The 19,995-nt window shown below is 41.5% G+C and overlaps 1 protein-coding gene across 1 annotated transcript in view; it reads right to left on the bottom strand.

Annotated features, from left to right (window-relative positions):
• Nucleotides 1-15,046, bottom strand: part of IRAK3 (interleukin 1 receptor associated kinase 3) — a 46,527-nt gene extending 31,481 nt beyond the window's left edge. The window contains exons 1-2 of the mRNA XM_057741015.1: nucleotides 14,583-15,046; nucleotides 1,157-1,339 (exon numbers count right to left, since the gene is read on the bottom strand). Of these exons, the coding sequence (XP_057596998.1) occupies nucleotides 1,157-1,339; nucleotides 14,583-14,724 (325 nt within the window). The 5' untranslated portion in view covers nucleotides 14,725-15,046. The remainder of the gene's footprint in view (nucleotides 1-1,156; nucleotides 1,340-14,582) is intronic.
• Between the last annotated feature and the right edge of the window lie 4,949 nt (nucleotides 15,047-19,995).

The raw sequence follows: 19,995 nt of genomic DNA on the forward strand, positions 1-19,995 counted from the left end.
GGGCTTCAGTAGTTGTAGCACATGGGCTCAACAGTTGTGGCTCACGGGCTCTAAAGCCCAGGCTCAACAGTTGTGGCGCACAGGCTTAGTTGCTCCGCAGCATGTGGGATCTTCCTGGAGCAGGGTCGAACACATGTCCCCTGCATTGGCAGGCAGGTTCTTAACCACTGTGCCACCTAGGAAGCCCTAATACCTTACTAACATGAAAAATTTGTAAAAGTCAATCTGAAGCTACAGTTTTCTGGTACAAATCTCTCAGGATTTCTTCTTGTGTGCAAACCTGAGTGGACTAAGTATATTATCAAAGACCATATGTGCAAAAATATGCCCGGATGAAAAAGCCAAAGAATAAAGCTGCTGACTTAAAGGAGTTTCCAACCTAAGAGCTCTGAATCCATAACATATGACCCAAGATCACTCAAGATCATTCTTGTTGAAGTCAGTGAATCTAAAGTGGAAGAAACAGAACAGGTGACACTAGAAGATTATTTTATTGACAAGGAATAAACAGAAAACACTTCATGAGCTTTACTTCTCAGGTTACTATAAATGTAATGCATGACACAGCATCAGAAAGAGAAGACAAAGAGAGGGAAGAATCAGGCCACTGTGAAATGGACAGTAAAAAGGTAAGGCAGATTTAGAAGTCGTGGCATAAAAACAGCAGTAAAGATAATAGAGAAATCCCAGAGTTATTCTGGAGGTATCATTTGCACTAAAATACGGGGGCAGGGGGAGGGGAGGAATCCAATTATTTTTAACTTCTAATTACATGGTAAAACAAATTATAGAATTATTTATATTTTACTCATATTGTGGTTCTAATCATGCTTATGACTCAGAGTTTCAGAGTTCTGGACACAGAGCTGATTCTCTTAACTGAGAATGAAACATTTGAAGAAGCGTTGCTTCTAATATTTAAAAAAAAAAACTATAAAGTGGTGGAAAGGAATGTGTTGTATAAATTAGGCAATAAGAAAAGAAAGTGTCACACACAAAAATATGAAGCTGCAAACCCCCCTTCAGATAAAAGCCACAGGAAAGAAACCACTGACATATAGCATGACCAGTCAATGTCTTGGATAAAATACAATATTTACAAGTTACAATTCATATAAAATAGACTAAGAGCCACACTGTTGGAATCAATGCTTACCATAATTTTCAATTAAATGGATAGCTCGATGATGCCCCATCTCCTGGAGAATCTGTAAAAGGTCACCAATAGTCTTGTTTTTCTGTGCCCAGGACCAAAGTAATTCTCTTGTTCCACTTTTACCCTGGTCCACATATTTTTCAATGTGACGAACATCCAGCCAGCTGCTTGAAAGTCGCTCCGCTGTGGAAATTGTAATAGGAAGAACACAAGAACAGTTTACTTATTTTGGAATCCCTGGTTTTTTGTATATGTTTTGTTGCATTTTATTTATATTTTTATTTTGAACTAATTTTAGCATGTACTCCTCACCCAGCTTCCTCTAATGTTAACATCTTCCATAACCACAGTACAAAGATCAGACCCAGTGATTACCAAACTGTAGACCTTATTCTAATTTCACCTGTTTTTCACCATGTCTTTTTCTGCTCTAAGATCCTATCCAGTGTGTCACATTGCAATTTCTTGTTCTTTCTCCTTAATCTCCACCAATCTGATGCTCCTCAGTTTTTTCTTTCAGGACAGAAATGTTGTTGTATTCTTCTTGGTGCATAATATCAAGAGGTTCATGATATCCATGTCTTATCACTGGTGATGCTAATCTTGATCCCTTGGTTAAGGTGATGTCTGCAGGTTTTTCCATTATAAAATTATTATTAATTATTTTTAACTAATAACCATGTTGGGGGGGGAGATACCTTGAGACTATGGAAATACCCTGCTTCTCAGATTTTGCCTACAAATATTTGCATCTATCAATAGTTCTTGTTTATCATAATTATTACTATGGGGTTTGCTTAATGGTGTTTTTCTATTTCCCCTTTCCTTTCTATGTTCATTAACTGCAATTCTTCTGTAAGAAAGTGTTATCTCTTATTCCCCAATTATTCAGGTAAGTAATTTATTTATATCAGTGTGGACTCATGGATATTTATTTAATTCTACAGGTTAAAATCCAATACTATCATTATTTTATTGCTAAAATTGCTCCAGCTTTGTCCATTCAGGCTGGCTTCTGTATTCTTTTGACAAGCCCTATCATTTTGGGAACACTTTCTTATTTCTCTGGCTATACAAGATGCTCTAGGCTCATTTTGTATTTCCCCAACCCCAGCCCTTGATATAGTTACTTTTCCAAGGAGTCCTGATTCCTTTTATTGGATAATGGTGTTTAAAAAGCAGTAGCTTGGACTTCCTAGGTGGCGCAGTGGTTAAGAATCTGCCTGCCAATACAGGGGACACGGGTTTGTGCCCTGCTCTGGGAAGATCCCTCATGCCATGGAGCAACTAAGCCCGTGCGTCACAACTATTGAGCCTGCTCTCTAGAGCCATGAGCCACAACTACTGAGGCCATGTGCCACAACTACTGAAGCCCATGTGCCTAGAGCCCATGCTCTGCAACAAGAGAAACCACCTCAATGAGGAGCCTGCTCACCACAACGAAGAGTAGCCCTCGCTTGCCACAACTAGAGAAAGCCCATGTGCAACAACGAAGACCCAACACAGCCGATAAATAAATAAATTAAATAAATAAAATATATAATAAATAAACAAATAATAAAAAGCAAGAACTTAGATGCTCTATGTGCTCACTGCTGCCAGGTCCTTCAAGCAGACGGAGCGGAGAAATATATGTATGTGTTCTCACGCATGCATCTGTATTTCTCTATCTGTACACATATGAAAAACCATGATTTTCAACTGATACCTTTGATCCAAGTCACTACTATACAGCACATTTTAGTCCTTTCTCACTTATATAACTTCATTCTCACACAGTAAGAAACTTTGCTCTCATTGTCTACAATATATTTACTTGTATGTTCAGTTCTATTATGTACTTAAAGTACTTTCAGAATGGCTAACTCACATCCCTGTGAGGAATACACTAACTAATCAAATTACAGCATTTGTGTACACTTGTTTTTGTCCTCAGCCTAAGAGTATTCTGGGAAGATCCTGTTTTCCAAGTTTACTTTGGTTAGTTCTTTTCCTTCTCATTCTCTTCAGTGCGGTTACTCATTGATAATATAGTCAGGTTCATTTGCTGAAACTTTTATGAAATGGTTTTTCACATTTTTGTTCTAGACTGACTTGCTGAACATTTTTGAGCAATTAAAAGTTATTATCTGGGTAGGATCAGGGAAATGTTCTACTGGGATAATAGGATTTTAATTACTTGAAAACAGTATATATGACTTATTTAGGGTCCCATATAAATATCTTAAAGCTGTACTGAAAGTATATGACTTTTAAAAAAATTCTTATTGGAGTAGAGTTGATTTAGTAGATGACTTTCTATGGTACCCTGAGATAATAGCGTTCTTCAGGTAAAAAGTTATACGGCCTTTTTACATAACTTCCAAATTTTAAAGTGTATATTAAGGCAAAGGAGGGAGAAAGTAAGCAAATGACAGATGGAAAGGGTAGCTTTTTTTGTCCCCGGGACAGTACGCCCAGATTAGTCCAGCCATTTTGAGTACTGAAATTAATTAACAATGTGTTTTAGGGCTGGTGATGGTGATGGTAGCATCCCCTCATACCTTTACCCTCCAGAGAATCTTAAAAATTCAGGAAGCCAAATACAGATCTATAGATCAAAATCCATTTGTCACCTGAGAGTGGTGGTGGGGATTCCCGACACATCACCATAACTGGATGTGGGAATCAGCCTCCTCTCCCTCACACCAATTTGGAAACTGCCCTCCAGCAGTAATCAATGTAACCTCATTGAAGGACTCACTTATTCACAAATGATGTTCTCCAAAGACTGATGTCCTTTTATAACATGAACAGGTTCTCAGCGCTGAGAAGAGCAATAAGCCCTAGAGAACTATCTTTTGTTCAGTCTCTTTCAGACTCCACAGGTTTTAAAAATTGCTTAAGGAACTACTACACCAGTTATAGTATTTGAATCAAGACATCAGAAGGCAACTGTCTTCTGTTTAATACGGCATCTCTTGCCCCCACATTTTCAGTCCTACAAGGGTTTGCTGGCCTATTCAATTTCCTTAAGTTTTACATTCCTGCTGAGACTAAAAGTAAATCCTGAAAGTTGAAAAAGATCACAATATGATATCATTATTGCCCCTCTTTCAGAGCAAAAAATGAACTTGGTAGACACTGCTAATGCCCGCCAATATTTCTAGTCCTCTACCCTATTAGAGAGGATGATATTTTCCTGCTCTAGGTTGATTATGCCTATGTGTCTCTTCCAGCCAGAAACACTGAAGAGCCAGGGTGCCATTCACCTGGCTCCCATCCCTGCCACAGCAATGAAAGAAGCACATGTCAAGATGGGGGTGCTCCAAGATGCTGGACCACCACATGGAGATGAGCTGCCCTGGACTCTCAGTGCTCTTCCCACAAGCAAAAAGTAAGCTTCTGTTATGTTAACCACTGAGATTTGGGTGTTTTGCTTTCTTTTTTTTTTTTAACTGCAGTATAACTTAGTCTAACCTAATACACACAAAGTTTTTTTATCTTGAATGTTTTGTTATTTCAGTCACATCTTGTACCCGAAAAGAGTGAAAGGAAGTGTCAGCTCTTGTGAGTACATGTCAAACAAGGGAAGATAAACTTGAAATGTTCAATCTGAATGCCTGCTTAGGCTGTAGGGCAAAAAAAGTTACTACAAAATGCGTAATTTCATTAAGTTGGAATGTCTTTGCCCTTCTTCCATATTTTAAGTTCTGGCAAGAATATCTTCCTTTTACATCTCTTTAAAGAGATGATATCTCATGAAGAGGCAAGGACTATCCAAATGCCAATATATGTTTTAGACAGCGTATCACTAAAAAAAAAAATAGAAGGGAAACTCTGAAGCAAAAATATTTGGCAAGAAGCACGCTAATTCTACTTCAATGTATTTTTGGATGATGTCATCTGCCTATTTGGTTGAGGCACATTTTTATGAACACTTTAACTCTTTCTAAAAGCTCTTGGAAGAAATACTGTAAATCAGTGTAATTCAGACATTTGTTGAGCATCTACTACTGTGTGCAGCAGTGTAGTAACTGCACACTGCAAGTGTGAGTGGAGCGTGAAGAAGGGTCCCTAACTAAAGATGGGGCACCATGGACAGCTTCCTAGAGGGGTGGTTTCTGGAACCTGAGCCAAGTTTAAAATGATGAGTATTTCTAAAGAGAGGCCAATTCTCAAGGAAGAGCTGGATAGGGTATACTACTCTGGGGAGAAAAAAAAAAATCACTCGAGTTCTGACTGGAAAACAAGACAAAAGAAGGAACTCTGAGCCCCATAGACTATACTGTCTTCCAACGAGGAAAGTCATCAGTCCAGACATCACTGTGGCCCCCTGGACACATGTAGGAACATGTGGGTTTAGCGACATATCTGTCACCAAGCTATGGTACAATACCAGACAAGTCACAGCCTCACTGAGCAACCTCAAACTTCTCATCAGTTAATGTCCTCTGACAAACAGTCCCTCCCAAAACAGACACTAAATGTGGTTGCCCTTCACTGGCCTGCTCATTATATAAGCACTGACTTTAAAACACCTCCAGTCTTTAAAACACTTTCCAGTCTCCAAATTAACATTCCAATAAAGGAATGCTAAATACCAAGTTTCAGCAAAGGGAAAATTTAGATTTCTACTTTGCCTATTAGTAAATCAACTGGCTACCATTTATAGAGGCATAATGTACCATATAAATTAACAATTTATATGTTAATTATAAATTGTTATAACACATATGTTATAACATACAGCAGGACTTTCTTTTTTCCTTAATAGAACAGTTCCCTTTCCACTTTGACTCTGTGAGATAAGACACGCACATAATCCAACAGGGGTGAAGAAAGAAGATGCCGGGAATTCCTAGGTGGCGCAGTGATTAAGAATCCGCCTGCCAATGCAGGGGACACAGGTTTGATCCCTGCTCTGGGAAGATCCCACATGCCATGGAGCAACTAAGCCCGTGCACCACAACAATTAAGCCTGCACTCTAGAGGCCGTGAGCCACAACTATTGAGCCCATGTACCACAACTACTGAAGCCCACGCACCTAGAGCCCGTGCTCCGCAACAAGAGAAGCCACGGCAATGAGCAGCACAACCAAGCGGAGCCTCCACTCATCGCAACTAAAGAAAGCCCGTGCAGCAACGAAGACCCAACACAGCCAAGACATAAATTAATTTAAAAAAAAAGAAAAAAAGAAGATGCCCACGTGGGCTAACACAGCCAGGGAAGGAGCACGAGGTGCTGGGACATCAGCTGACTCTGCAACAGCAGGGGACTGGGGGCAAGGTTTCAGTTGGATGAAGGAAGAGAGAAGAGCCTGTCAGATGGAGAACTGTTCCAGACATGAAGAAAAGGGCATGAGGGGGCAAAGAGGAGACCAGCATGCTTAGAGCAGAGGGTTCAAGTTAAAGAAAAGGTGAACAAGCTCCATGAAGTCTCCGTGTTACCCGCACAGGAATGTGCTTAGCACACAGTAGACGTTCAACACATATTTGCTGAATGACAGACAGAGGCCCTTGGTTGTCAGCATAACTTAAAATTTTGTCCTGAAAGTAAATGGGACCAACCTAAGACTTCTGAGAAGGTGACGCAAAGATGGAAGCTTTAGTTTTTGGAAGATCCATCTGGTGGCCATGTCAGCAGGAGTCTCACACACAGTATTTGCTCATAAAAAGGTACACACCTTTTATGGTTCACAATCCTCATAGTGGGAAAGGAATAGTTTATAACTACTAAGGAAATCTGGAGTTAACTTTTTAAGTTCCAGGGGATGTCAGATTTCCCACAAAATTCTAGTCCCCATTTTTCTTCTTCTTAATTTCTGAATTTCCTTTTTAAAAGTGCAACAGGCCATGATTCCCTTGAGTACATCTCTGAGATGTAGCTGGAGGGTGAATGAACAGATGCCAAATGAGCTGAGGATTTTACTGTTCCCTAACACTGACCCGGGGCAAGGGTTTCTGAGTTTGCACTAAGTCTAAGGAAAGCTAGATCAAAGGCGCGTTTCCAATAGTAAACAGCTGACAGTGTTGACACTGACCCAGCTCCGTGAAAATGGACCCTGAAAGCATGGGCTGCTTCCAGGACTGGAAATGAAATGTCTTCTCTCTCCCCAACTGGTGATTCACAGTACAATCTTAACAGCTGTTCTCCAATGATGATGCATCGGGAATAGAAACACCACTGAAAGGGTATTCTTAGCATTCATAAAATGTAGCATTCATTTAGATCAAATTCTATAAAACAAGAGCTTCAATATGATGCAACAGGAATGCAAACTCTTAATTCCTGTTATATTCTTCAACATGCAAAGTTTTCTCTAATCCTTCCCTACTTGTTCCTTCCAGAACATAAGACTTTATTAACAGTCCTAAATGAAGAGTGAACTTCCCAATGACTGTTGTGTTGTGAAAGTGTAGAGCATTCTAAATGAAAAGATAAACTGGGAAAAATATGCTGTAGTTTAAAAATCTGTTTAAAATCATTTTTTGGAAGGCAAAGTTTGTGTTTGAAAGGCATCTTGGCATAATATAAGCCAAAAAAGTCGACCTAAGAAGTCCAGAAATAAATTAACCTGAAGATACTGATGGCTTAATAATCATTCAATGCTCAAAGATTCACAGGGCTCTGTTTCGAGAGGGCAGGACTATCTAGGAGTGCTAACCGCTGGGGAATTCAGCTGCAGAAATCACTCTCCACATGCAAATATGTCTCTGAAGGGGTTTTTTAGAATAACGCAACATACCCTATTTGGAATCTTTGTATTTGCATATAACCACATGCCAAAACCCCTAGGAAATGGTCTGCATTCTTGCAAAGTTTGTTTTGAGATAACAAAATGGGAAAAGGAAAAAATACCTTTCTCTTTTTTCCCCCCACAAATTAGGCAATTAAAAAAAAAACTTTAAGATTGAAAAGATTTTTAATTCGAAAAAAAGTAAAACAAAACTCAAAAGCGTAATTTAGCTCAATTCCTTTTACCAGACCACAGCATTAACACCCACTAGCTCATACATTTTACAAGAAATAATACTTGTCCATACTTAGGCTTATGTGTACTTTTTACCCACTGCCTGAGAAGGACTCATATTTCATAAATGGGAAGGCCTACGCATGATTTTTCAGGGATCCTTCCATCTTTCCTGCTCTCTCAATCCCAGACCCAGGTAAGGATCTAACATTAATGACTTCTGGGAGATAACTGAAGAACAGTTCACCCTCAACACCAGTGTTTCAGTCTGGAACTCAGAAGCTATGCCATTCCACACCCAGGTAATGATCGGTACTATTTTCCCATACTTCCTTCCCTGGTTAAACTTTATAGCATCTCTATTGCTCTGTTGCCTATGTCAAATTGGAACATCCTTACAGGGACCATGACATTGTATCTAGTATACTACCTTGTCTAAGATTCTGCCAATTTATCTGGAGTTGAACAAATAAGAAGAAGGAAGTGTGAAAAGCAATGCAGGGCTTTGGTGTTTACTGTGAGATGGGAAGCTGCTGGAGGGTTCTGAATAGGATAACGGTATAAGATGCTTCACATGTTAAACACTGGAAACTCGACGCGGGCAGGGCAGCAGCAAGGAGCCCAGTTAGGAGGCTGCTGAAATTATTCAGGTGGAATCTGACGGTGATTTGAACAAGAATGGCTGTGGTGGCAGTGATAAGAAGTGATTATATTATTAGATAGATCCTCAAGGCAGAGTCAACAGCACTTACTGAGAGACAGGATGTGGTCTGTGAGAGAAAGCAAGAAGTCACAGGAGACTAATAATTTTGGCCTGAACAAATGAAGAATGGGGGTGCCATTAACTGAGTCGGGGAAGAACTCTGGGGGAGGGGAGCACATCTGGACTGTTATGTTGGAGATGTCTGTCAAGTAGGCAAATAGGTGGACGGTGCTGATGTTCAAGAGAGAGACCCAGCCAGAAATCTGGGAATTATTAGCACAGAGATGGCACTGACAATATAGTGCGTAGAGCAGATAAACAGAACAGAAGAGGTCTGCGGCCTAATCCCAGAGGCATTCTAAGAGATCAGAAAGAGAACGAGGACTCTGTAAGAAAAGAAGAAAATAAAGAGAGTGTAATGTTCTAGAAGTAAAGTAAAGCTTTCAGGAGAAAGTACAGATCAGCTGTGTCAAATAAGATGAAGACTGAGAACTGACCATTGGATTTAGCCACGGTGACTCTGGACAAGAGGCATTTCAATGGAACAGTGGGGTGGGAGGTAAAGCCCTGACTGGAGCAGGTTCAAGGGAGAATGGAGAAACTGGAGGTTAAACAGCCCTTTGGAGGAATTTTACTATAAAGGAGAACAGAGAAAGGGGCGGTAACTTAAGAGCAGAAGTTTGACCTAGACAGAACATTGTAAGATGTGAGAAATGACATGGTGGCCAAAAGAACATGAGTTCTACTCCACTTTCAGGGAGGCCAAGCCTAACTCTCTGCTCCTTAAGTGGGGGCCACACACTGTGATTTCCTTCCAAAGAGCATAATATCGAAAGAGCGGGGGGGGATGGGGGGGGACTGATTTCACAGTGTGGAAACCTGACCCTCTTCCAGCCAGGGTTAACGTCAACAGTAATTAGTCATGTAGACAGTGTGTTCACCTGTTACCATGTAATGAAAATGGCACTCTACCTGCTGTGGTCTGCCTCCCCCAAATTCACAACCTCCGTCTAGTCATGAGAAAAACATCAGACAAATCTCAATTGGGAGACATTCTACAAAACAGTAGAGCAGCACTGATCAGTAGCGACCAGTACTCCTTAAAACGGTCAAGGTCATCAAAAACTAGAAAAGTCAGAAACCATCACAGACAAAAGCAGCCAAAGAATACATGATAACTAAATGTAATATGATATCTTGGGTGGGATCCTGGAAGACAGAAGGGAGTTTAGGTAAAAATGGAGGAAATCTGAATAAAGTATGAACTGTATTTAATAATAATGTATCATTATTGTAACAAATGTACCATACTAATGTAAGATGTTAATAACAGGGGAAACTGGGTACAGAGTATATGGGAAGGATACAGTATATGAGGACTCTTTTGTACTACCTTCTAAATTTTCTGTAAATTTAAAACTGTTCTAAGCAATGAAGTCTACTTAAAACTAAAGACAAACAACAACATACTCTGGTGTCTGACAATCTGGTTAGAATCCTAGTCTGCAGTCTACTAGACTATGATTTGAAGTACTTACCTAAATTCTCTGAGTCAGTTTTCCTATCTATAAAATGGAAATAAGAAGAGTACCTGGGGACTTCCCTGGTGGCACAGTGGTTAGAATCCGCCTGCCAATGCAGGGGACACGGGTTCGATTCCTGGTCCAGGAAGATCCCACATGCCGAGGAGCAACTAAGCCCATGAGCCACAACTACTGAGCCTGCACTCCATAACTATTGAACCCGTGTGCCCTAGGGCCTGCGTGCTACAACTATTGAAACCTGAGCCCCTAGAACCTGTGCTCTGCAACAAGAGAAGCCACTGCAATGAGAACCCCGTGCACCACAACAGAGTAGTCCCTGCTCGCAGCAACTAGAGAAAGCCCATATGCAGCAACAAAGATCCAACACAGCCAAAAAAAATTTTTTTAATTAAAATAACATAAATTCATTAAAAAAAAAGAGTACCTGTCTCATAGAGTTGTGATAATAAGATAATTCACGTAAAGTGCTTCCACAGAGTGTCTGGCAAATAGTAAGCACTCAATAGATGGTGGCAATTATTAGTATTATTTTTATTGTTCTAAATCGTTATTAAATATTCAAATGCACATTTAATGTGATTTTACATTTAATCTGTTTTAAAGTATTAATAATAATTTCTATGATAATTTTCTTTCCTTTTTTGAGAGGAAGAAAATTGAATACAACCTATTATATAGTATCTGTAAGAAGGGTTTCTCTCTCATTATATTGATACCCGAGAGGTTTTACAGTGTGAGCTGCTCCAAACAATTTAAATAGTAGTTCAAGGTAATGTGATGAAATCAGCTGTCACCAGAGGCTCTGCATATACGTTATCATGTCTTTGAGGTAGTATAAAATGAATGGCATTTTCTACATTGGGTTTCTACTTTCATTACAAAGCCATGAAATTATCAACATCAACCAGAGAACATATTATCTTGCGATAACACTATTTTCAATTACAATAAAATAAAAGTGATTTAATGATTAATATGTAGAATGTGTTTAAAGACAGAATTAAGGGGAGTAGTGAAAGTCTACAGTAAAGTAACTGTTACATTACAAATGCTATTAAAGAAGAGAATTCGGCCTAAGCAAATGGCTCCCCAAACAGGCTGTGCATCAGATTCAGCCGTGGGGCTTGGCAAAAACGGAAAGAGGCTGGACCCTTGACCCAGACATCCTGAATCAACAGCTCTGGGGGGCGGGCGGCGGGGGGCAGCTGGGCATTTGTAGCTTTAAGAGACTGCACAGCTGACTCCTGTTTGTTAACATCTGGTCCACCTGATCATATCGTATAGGACGCCGTATGATCTGCCTTTGTTGGAACTGCCTTTGTAAACACAGCTTGATAGTCACCATCATCAAGAATCATGATCAGCTCAAGAGAAAACCAACACTTAGTTTGGCTAATCGTCTCTACTGCTTTTCTCTTCTTTTGCCTATTTCCATTACAGTTGCTTTCTATATGGAATTTCGGACCCTCTGTATCTTCAGGCTTTCAGCTGTCCTGAGCATAAAAGAACCTGTCTCCTTGATTCAGTCCTCCAACATTCTCCCCTCTGCCCTCTAAGGTCAACTTTTCCCTCCCTGCAACTCTTTCCCTCCTTTATTCCTTTCACTGTGCCAGTGGGGAAACTCAGCCTATTAACTCAGGCAGTTGCCCTTAACCATTTGGAACGAAACCAGCCTTCCCTCTCTGCTGAGCCAACAGTTTGTGAAGCAACTGGTCCATTCCAGGTCTCCTTTCAGAGCTCTGGTCCAATCAGAAAGGGCACAACCCCCTGCACCATGGATTATAGCTGGAGTATGAAGGAGTAAACAGTTTAGATTCCTTCCCTACAAGAGAACAAACATATAAAGGGACAAATGGCCAGATATGAGGGTGAGTCAAAAACTATTCACACTCCTATTATATGAAAACTTCTACAGTCTGCAGCCAAAGTGCGGATAATTTTTGACTCACCCTCATACATATACAAACAGAACTCTGACCCACAACATGCATCAACCAGCCCAGGAAGCCAATGTTCTATCTAGAGTAACCAGTCTAGGAAGTCAAACTACTATCTGTATCAACTAGTTCAGAAAACCAAACAATAACCCTTATAACAACTGGCCCAAAATGGCCAAGGCTTCATTAATAGCTGATAGCTTTCCTAATTTTTGCCCCTGATTCCAACATAGGTCCAAATGGAGAAAGCCAAATATGTACCCACAATTAAACAGAATGCCCCACTTCTAGTTGGTCTGTGTACAGCTTCCCCATGCCAACAACCTCCAATCAGGGCATACCGGAAGCCCTCTCTTTTTCATCTATAAAGCTTTTCCAGTGCTCTGCTTGCCTTTGCGTCTCATTCAAATGCAAGCCATGGGGGCTGACTCACTTGCTTTGAATAAATAGCCTTTGCTTGTTCTCATTTCGGTGGTCCTCATTCATTTCCACCATTAGGAAAATGGGGCTGCGTGTTTGAAATGGTTCACTGAATGGTTCTTTCATGGCAGAAATGGCTATACTTTAGGAAGGCTGTGAGATGCAGCTGAAACAACACAGTAGTACTTGTATCCTGAGCAAGTCATGGAGGGAAGCGTAGATTGTCAGACTCCTGAGTCTGTGTGGTTTTTATTTTATTTTAAATATACTTTATTGTTTAAAATAGTTTTAAATTTACAGAAAAACTCAGAAGATGGTACAGAGTTCTCACATACTTTATCCTTCCTGTATAATCTGCTTCAAGTCCTCTCTTTGCACTTCCCAGCTGTCAACTTGGGCCAGTTACTAAACCAATCTGCCCCACAGTTTCCTCACCCGTTCAAACACTGATGATGATAAAAGCACCTGCCTGACAGGGGCATTGTAAGGGTTTATGAAACAACCCAGGTAATGAATGTAATGGATCAACATCTTAATTTCAACGCTGAGTAAGAGCTGGGGAGGGAGGGATGGGGGGGAGGGGAGAGAAAAGATTCAGCAACACCGAGCTGAACTTCCTGAAAAGGAGCAGTGACCCCCACGGGGCTGAGTACTAACTGTCCATTTTAGATAAGACGTATCTTCATTTTTATAGTCTACACCAACCTACTTCACACATTTATGATATCTACTCAGCCTATTCCCTAACCATGGACTGAACTACATTTTTCTCACAAACTCAGTAACTCTAGGAAACCAATGTGTGCAGAAACTGCCACGCCATCAACCATTTCAACAAAATCTGGTGTGGAAGGGATCTTCTCTCTCAAATGCATATTGGAAATGTCTGTGCTTTCCAGAAATTAGAGTTTTCTGATTTTTACTTAAGGTATAATACAAAATTACAGAGCTTATAATACATAAACAATCTTTATACAACTAGAAACCCAATGCCACATTCCAGCAAGTGTGACCATACTGTTCATCAAAAATAAACTTTTTTCCTCCTTGTCTTCTGCTATCTTTGGTAAGAATAATAGCTATTTCAGAGAATTAAGGCTAGGCTGCTTCGACATATTCGTGTTTGTTTTCAACTAACATTAAATGCGACATCATGGAGTAGCCATAAACGCATGTACTTACAGATTTTTGTCTGAATTATTTCTGATTACATTCGACACTTCCAACAGGCTCAACTTTCCAAAGTCTGCATGAAATACGGTCTTGGAGCCAATTTTCTAGATTAAGTTAAAAAGCCACTCTCTGGCCTACACCTTTATTCCATCAAATTGAGTAAATAAGCGAGATATATTTAATTAAGAAAACTGGGAGCCACGTTCATTACAAATGTTTCACTTTAGCATCTCACCTTAAAACGTAATTAAGGGGAGCGCAATGAAAACACCACAGGATAAATAATTTAAAGGTATAAACATGTCTTCATGCGAAAATTATATTCTGGGGGGGGTCATTTTACAATGACAAGAAGACATCCCACAGGCGTCTCTTATTTACAATATTCCGAACCAAGCAAGGCAAGAATCGTGGAGAAACATTCGACGGTTTCACGCGGGGAGCTCGTTTCCCCAAGGCTCCGCTCAGTTACACCTTATCCGAAGTTTCCGGGACGAAGGGGAGCTCTGGGGTGGGTCTGGGGCGTCTCCGCGCGGCTCGCAGTGCGAGCGAGGACAGGGCAGGCTTGCAGCCGCAACCCCCGCGGGCCGCGCAATCCCGGCGCGCGCGGAGCCGGCCCGCCGCACGGAGCCTGCGCGCGCTGCCCCGCCGCCCCCCGCCGCCCCCCGCCGCCCGCGCCGCCGCGGCCGCACTCACCCAGGCCGCGCCAGCCGAGCGCGCCGTCGCAGCTGTCCAGGACCGCGCAGAACTCCCCCAGCAGCGCGGGCGGCAGGTCGAAGAGCAGCGTGCGCGCCGAGAGCGCGCCGCGGGTCCCGCCGCTCCCCGCCGCCCAGGCCATAGCCGGGTCGCCGGAGGGCAGGGGCCGGGCCGGGCCGGGCCGGGGAGGGATGCGGCGCCTGGGCCTCTCCGCGGCCGCGCGGAGCCGTTGCCCAACCGCGGAAATCCTGCTTCCACGACGGCTGCTAGAACGGCCGCACGCGCGGAGCTCGGGCCGCGCCGGGGGCGGGCCCCCGTGACGCACAGCGCCGCTCCCCGGAGAGGCCCCGGCGGGCGCCCGGCCCGGCCCGGCCCGGCGCGGACGCGCCCGGCCACGGCTTCTCCCTGCTGGGTGGCTTTCATTTCTCAACAGCCCTTTCGTTCCTCTGGCTGTGCGACGTAACTGCAGAGGCCCAGCGAACCGGGAGAGCTGGAGAGAGACCAGCGCGGAGCTGATGGAGCGTCCGTCGGCCCTCGGCCTGGCCTGGATGGATAGGAGGTGATCCGTCAGGAGGTCTTCTTACAGAGTTATTACGCTTTATCTTGTTTCTTGAGGAGCACTTGGAAAGCCCAGAAAAGTCGGAACAAGAAAATAATCACTCATAGCCCCGCTCAGCGGAAGACAACCGCGCTGAACATTTGGCACATGTTCCTCCCAACTTTTACCGACGTTAAACAGTCACACGGGCACGTCTGAAATGATAACTGGAAAAAGACGAACCTAGATACCAACAACAGAAAAACAAGAGAGAATGAAGCGGAATCAAATTGTTTTTTCTTTACGAGGCTTGACCTTTCTCCAAACTGCTATTTAGTTTGACAGCCTTTTTTGTGCGTGGGCTTTCCTCATGAAATATTGTTAGACCGCTTTTTCCTTCCTCAAAGTTTCACAGAGTCTTCCTCTTGCTTTCAACAGGGAGTTTAAGTAACATTGGCTATTCTACCGTTTATGCTGTAATATCCCACCGCAGGCATGATACAAATGCTACTGACAGAAAGAGGAGATGCTTCGAAAGTGGTGAGACAAATCCCGACCCGAAGGACTGAAGAGGGAACCATAGCTAGCAACTGAAAAAACATCGACACCTATTGGCAACCTTTCAGGTTTGGACTCTGGGAAATGGCGCCCCCTAGAGATCAACAGTGACGATGCACCATCATTTCGTAGCTACCTGAATTTCCAAGTCGTTCTCAGCTAAAGTATTCCACACAATATACTTGAAAATTGGTAAAACCAAAATCTTTTGGGCATGAGTTTCTATATTCCTTTCTTTCAGTTCTCAAGTGGCTTTGTTCAAATGGATAAAATTTTACTGTCAGTCTGTACATAAGAAGCCCTATATTCCTCAAAGGGACGACCTGGATAAGGTGGGCGACAGAGGCTACTAGGCGATCTAGTAGCTCTTGAATTGCCGGAACACGGGAGCTACACTTAAATGCGCCAAGGAGGCAGGAAATCACTGTGGCTGAGTGAAGCAGTCAGCAAGGCCTGCTTTACCAGATCTTCTGATTTACAGAGAAGCAAGAATTGTATGTGAAAGCCAGATTATGGGAAATCTATATAGATTATGTGAAATGTCTTGTATCTCCAGTGTTGTCAGTATCACACCACGCTCCCTCCCTGTTCCCTAAAACTGCCTTTGACTTTTGAATTTTCTGTGATCAGGTTGTATCACTCACTGCTCTTCACTGTTCACCCACATCATCCACTGCCCTCCCCAACCTCAATTCCTCCTTCTCCTCATTTTTAGACTATATAGCTCCTGCTTACTGCTTACTGTAATTGTTTCCAATACTAATTCCGTCCTAATCCTTGGTGATTTAAAATATATGTAGAATACATGATGATCTTTCTAATACCCTGGACTCTCCTTGTTTGTCTCCTCCAGTGATTTTTACCATCCAAGCTATTTCCAGCCCTAGAACTTGTCATTATCAGCAGCTGCACCGCATCTGTAAATTCTGTTTCATGAATCTGCTCTCTGAGCACATCACCTATCCTCTAGTACTCTGACCCCCAGCAATCCCTACTCGCCACCAGGATACTAAATCCAAAATCTTGGCACCTCTTCTCTGGCCCCACCCTCTTGACATTCTCACTTTTCTCTTTATCCATAAAGTTCACACTCAGTTATTATAATCCCTCCCCAGCACATGCTCTGCATTCTCTTGCTCCCCTCTCACTTTGTTGAACTCCCTTGCCAAATCTACCATCCTGGTGGAATCCAATTTCCCAATTTTTGGCTCTACCCATACACCTGATTGTAGCTGGGAGGGGCTGGGGGAATAAAAACCCTGTTAATTGGACTCAATGTAAAATCAAAGCCATGGCTCTCAAGTGGGTCCTTTATGCTGCCAGGCAGTCACACCTGTTCCTTTAGTCCATTTACTCTACTGATCTCCTTGACAGCTGGTTTATGCCATCTCTTTTTCTCCTCAGTCCCTTTACCTTCTCCCCCTCCTCATGCTCAGCTGATGATCTTGAGAGTATTGATGCATCAGGAAAGAACTTCCACAAAATCTCATTTCCACATCGGCCTACCTACCAGCAAGTGTACCAACATACACTCCCCCCACCTTTTCCATGGATCAGTTGTCTAGGCTCCTAAATCTAATCCCTTCACTTGGGCACTAGATCGCATATCCTGTCCCCTACTCAAAGACATTAAGGGCAGCTGTTCTCATGCTCTGCAAAGTCATCAGTTTCTTGCTGTTTACTGTATCAGTTTCATCAGCATATGAATATGATGTTATTTCTTCCATCTTAAACCAAAATCTTTTTTGATACATTTTTCCCTATGACACCACAGTCATCCCATTTCTTTGCTCCTTTTTTAAAATTTATTTTTTTATTATTTTTTTTTTGGAGTATAGTTGCTTTACAATATTGTGTTAGTTTCTACTGTACAGCAAAGTGAATCAGCTATATGTATACATATATCCCCTCCTTTTTGGATTTCCTTCCCATTTAGGTCACCAAGGAGCACTGAGTATATAGCACAGTTCCCTATGCTATACAACAGGTATCATTAGTTATCTATTTTATACATAGTATCAATAGTGTATATATGGCAATCCCAATCTCCCACTTCCTCTTACCCCCCTTCCCCCCTTGGTATCTATATATTTGTTCTCTACTTCTCTGTCTCTATTTCTGCTTTGCAAATAAGATCCTCTATACCATTTTTCTAGATCTCACATATATGCGTTAATATATGATAGTTGTTTTTCTCTTTCTGACTTACTTAACTCTGTATGACAGTCTATAAGTCCATCCATGTCTCTACAGATGTCCCAGTTTCATTCCTTTTTATGGCTGAGTAATATTCCATTGTATATATGTACCACATCTTCTTTACCCATTTATCTGTTGGTGGACATTTAGGCTGCTTCCATGTCCGGGCTATTGTAAATAGTGCTGCAAAGAACATTGGGGTACATGTGTCTTTTTGCATTATGGTTTTCTCTGGGTATATGCCCAGTAGTGGGATTGCTGGGTCATATAGTAGTTCTATTTGTAGGTTTTTTTTTGTTTTTGTTTTTTTTTTTTTATTATTATTTTATTTTATTTTTTTGGGGGGTACACCAGGTTCAATCAACTGTTTTTATACACATATCCCCATATTCCCTCCCTTCCTTGACGCTCCCCCCTCGAGTCCCCCCCACCCTCCCTGCCCCAGTCCTCTAAGGCATCTTCCATCCTCGAGTTGGACTCCCTTTGTTATACAACAACTTCCCACTGACTATTTTACAGTTGGTAGTATATATATGTCTGTACTACTCTCCCGCTTCTTCTCAGTTTCCCTCCATACTGTTCTCCATACTGACTGTATGAATTTACATTCCCACCAACAGTGCTGGAGGGTTCCCTTCTCTCCATACCCTCTCCAGCATTTACTGTTTGTAGGCTTTTTGGTGATGGCCATTCTGACTGGTATGAGGTGATACCTCATTGTAGTTTTGATTTGCATTTTTCTAATGATTAGTGATGTTGAGCATCTTTTCATGTGTTTGTTGGCCATCTGTATGTCTTCTTTGGAGAAATACCTATTTAGGTCTTCCACTCACTTTTTGATTGGGTTGTTTGTTTTTGTTTTTGATATCGAGCTGCATGAGCTGTTTTTATATTTTTGGAGAGTAATCATTTGTCAATTGCTTCATTTGCAAATATTTTCTCCCATTCTGAGGGTTGTCTTTTCATCTTGTTTATGGTTTCCTTTGCTGTGTAGAAGCTTTTGAGTTTAATTAGGTCTCATTTGTTTATGTATTTTTTATTCTAATTACTCTAGGAGGTGGTTCAAAAAAGATTTTGCTGCGATTTATGTCATTGAGTGTTCTGCCTATGTTTTCCTCTAAGAGTTTTATAGTGTCTGGCCTTACATTTAGGTCTTTAATACATTTTGAGTTTATTTTTGTGTGTGGTGTTAGGGAATGTTCTAATTTCATTCGTTTACATGTAGCTGTCCAGGTTTCCCAGCACCACTTATTGAAGAGGCTTTTATCCATTGTATATTCTTGCCTCCTTTGTCATAGATTAAATGACCATAAGTACATGGGTTTTTCTCTGGGCTTTCTATCCTGTTCCACTGATCTATATTTCTGTTTTTTGCCAGTACCATACTGTCTTGAATACTGTAGCTTTGTAGTATAGTCTGGAGTCAGGAAGCCTGATTCCTCCAGCTCCATTTTTCTTTCCCAAGATTGCTTTGGCTATTCGAGGTCTTTTGTGTTTCCATACAAATTGTGGAATTTTTTGTACTTGTTCTGTGAAAAATGCCATTGGTAATTTGATAGGGATTGCATTGAATCTGAAGATTGCTTTGGTAACCTAGTCATGTTCACAATGTTGATTCTTCCAATCCAAGAACATGGTATATCTCTCCATCTGTTTGTATCGTCTTTGATTTCTTTTATCAGTGTCTTATAGTTTTCTGCACACAGCTCTTTTCCCTCCTTAGGTAGGCTTATTCCTAGGTATTATTCTTTTTGTTGCAATGGTGAATGGGATTGTTTCCTTAATTTCTCTTTCTGATCTTTCATTGTTAATGTATAGGAATGCAAGAGATTTCTGTGTATTAATTTTGTATCCTGTGACTTTACTAAATTCATTGATTAGCTCTAGTAGTTTTCTGGTGGCATCTTTAGGATTTTCTGTGTATAGTATCATGTCATCTGCAAACAGTGACAGTCTTACTTCTTTTCCAATTTGGATTCCTTTTATTTCTTTTTCTTCTCTGATTGCTGTGGTCAGGACTTCCAAAACTATATTGAATAATACTGGTGAGAGTGGACATCCTTGTTTTGTTACTGATCTTAGAGGAAATGCTTTCAGTTTTTCATCATTGAGATGACT

The sequence above is a fragment of the Hippopotamus amphibius genome, chromosome 7, assembly GCF_030028045.1.
Source record: "Hippopotamus amphibius kiboko isolate mHipAmp2 chromosome 7, mHipAmp2.hap2, whole genome shotgun sequence".
NCBI lineage: Eukaryota > Metazoa > Chordata > Mammalia > Artiodactyla > Hippopotamidae > Hippopotamus > Hippopotamus amphibius.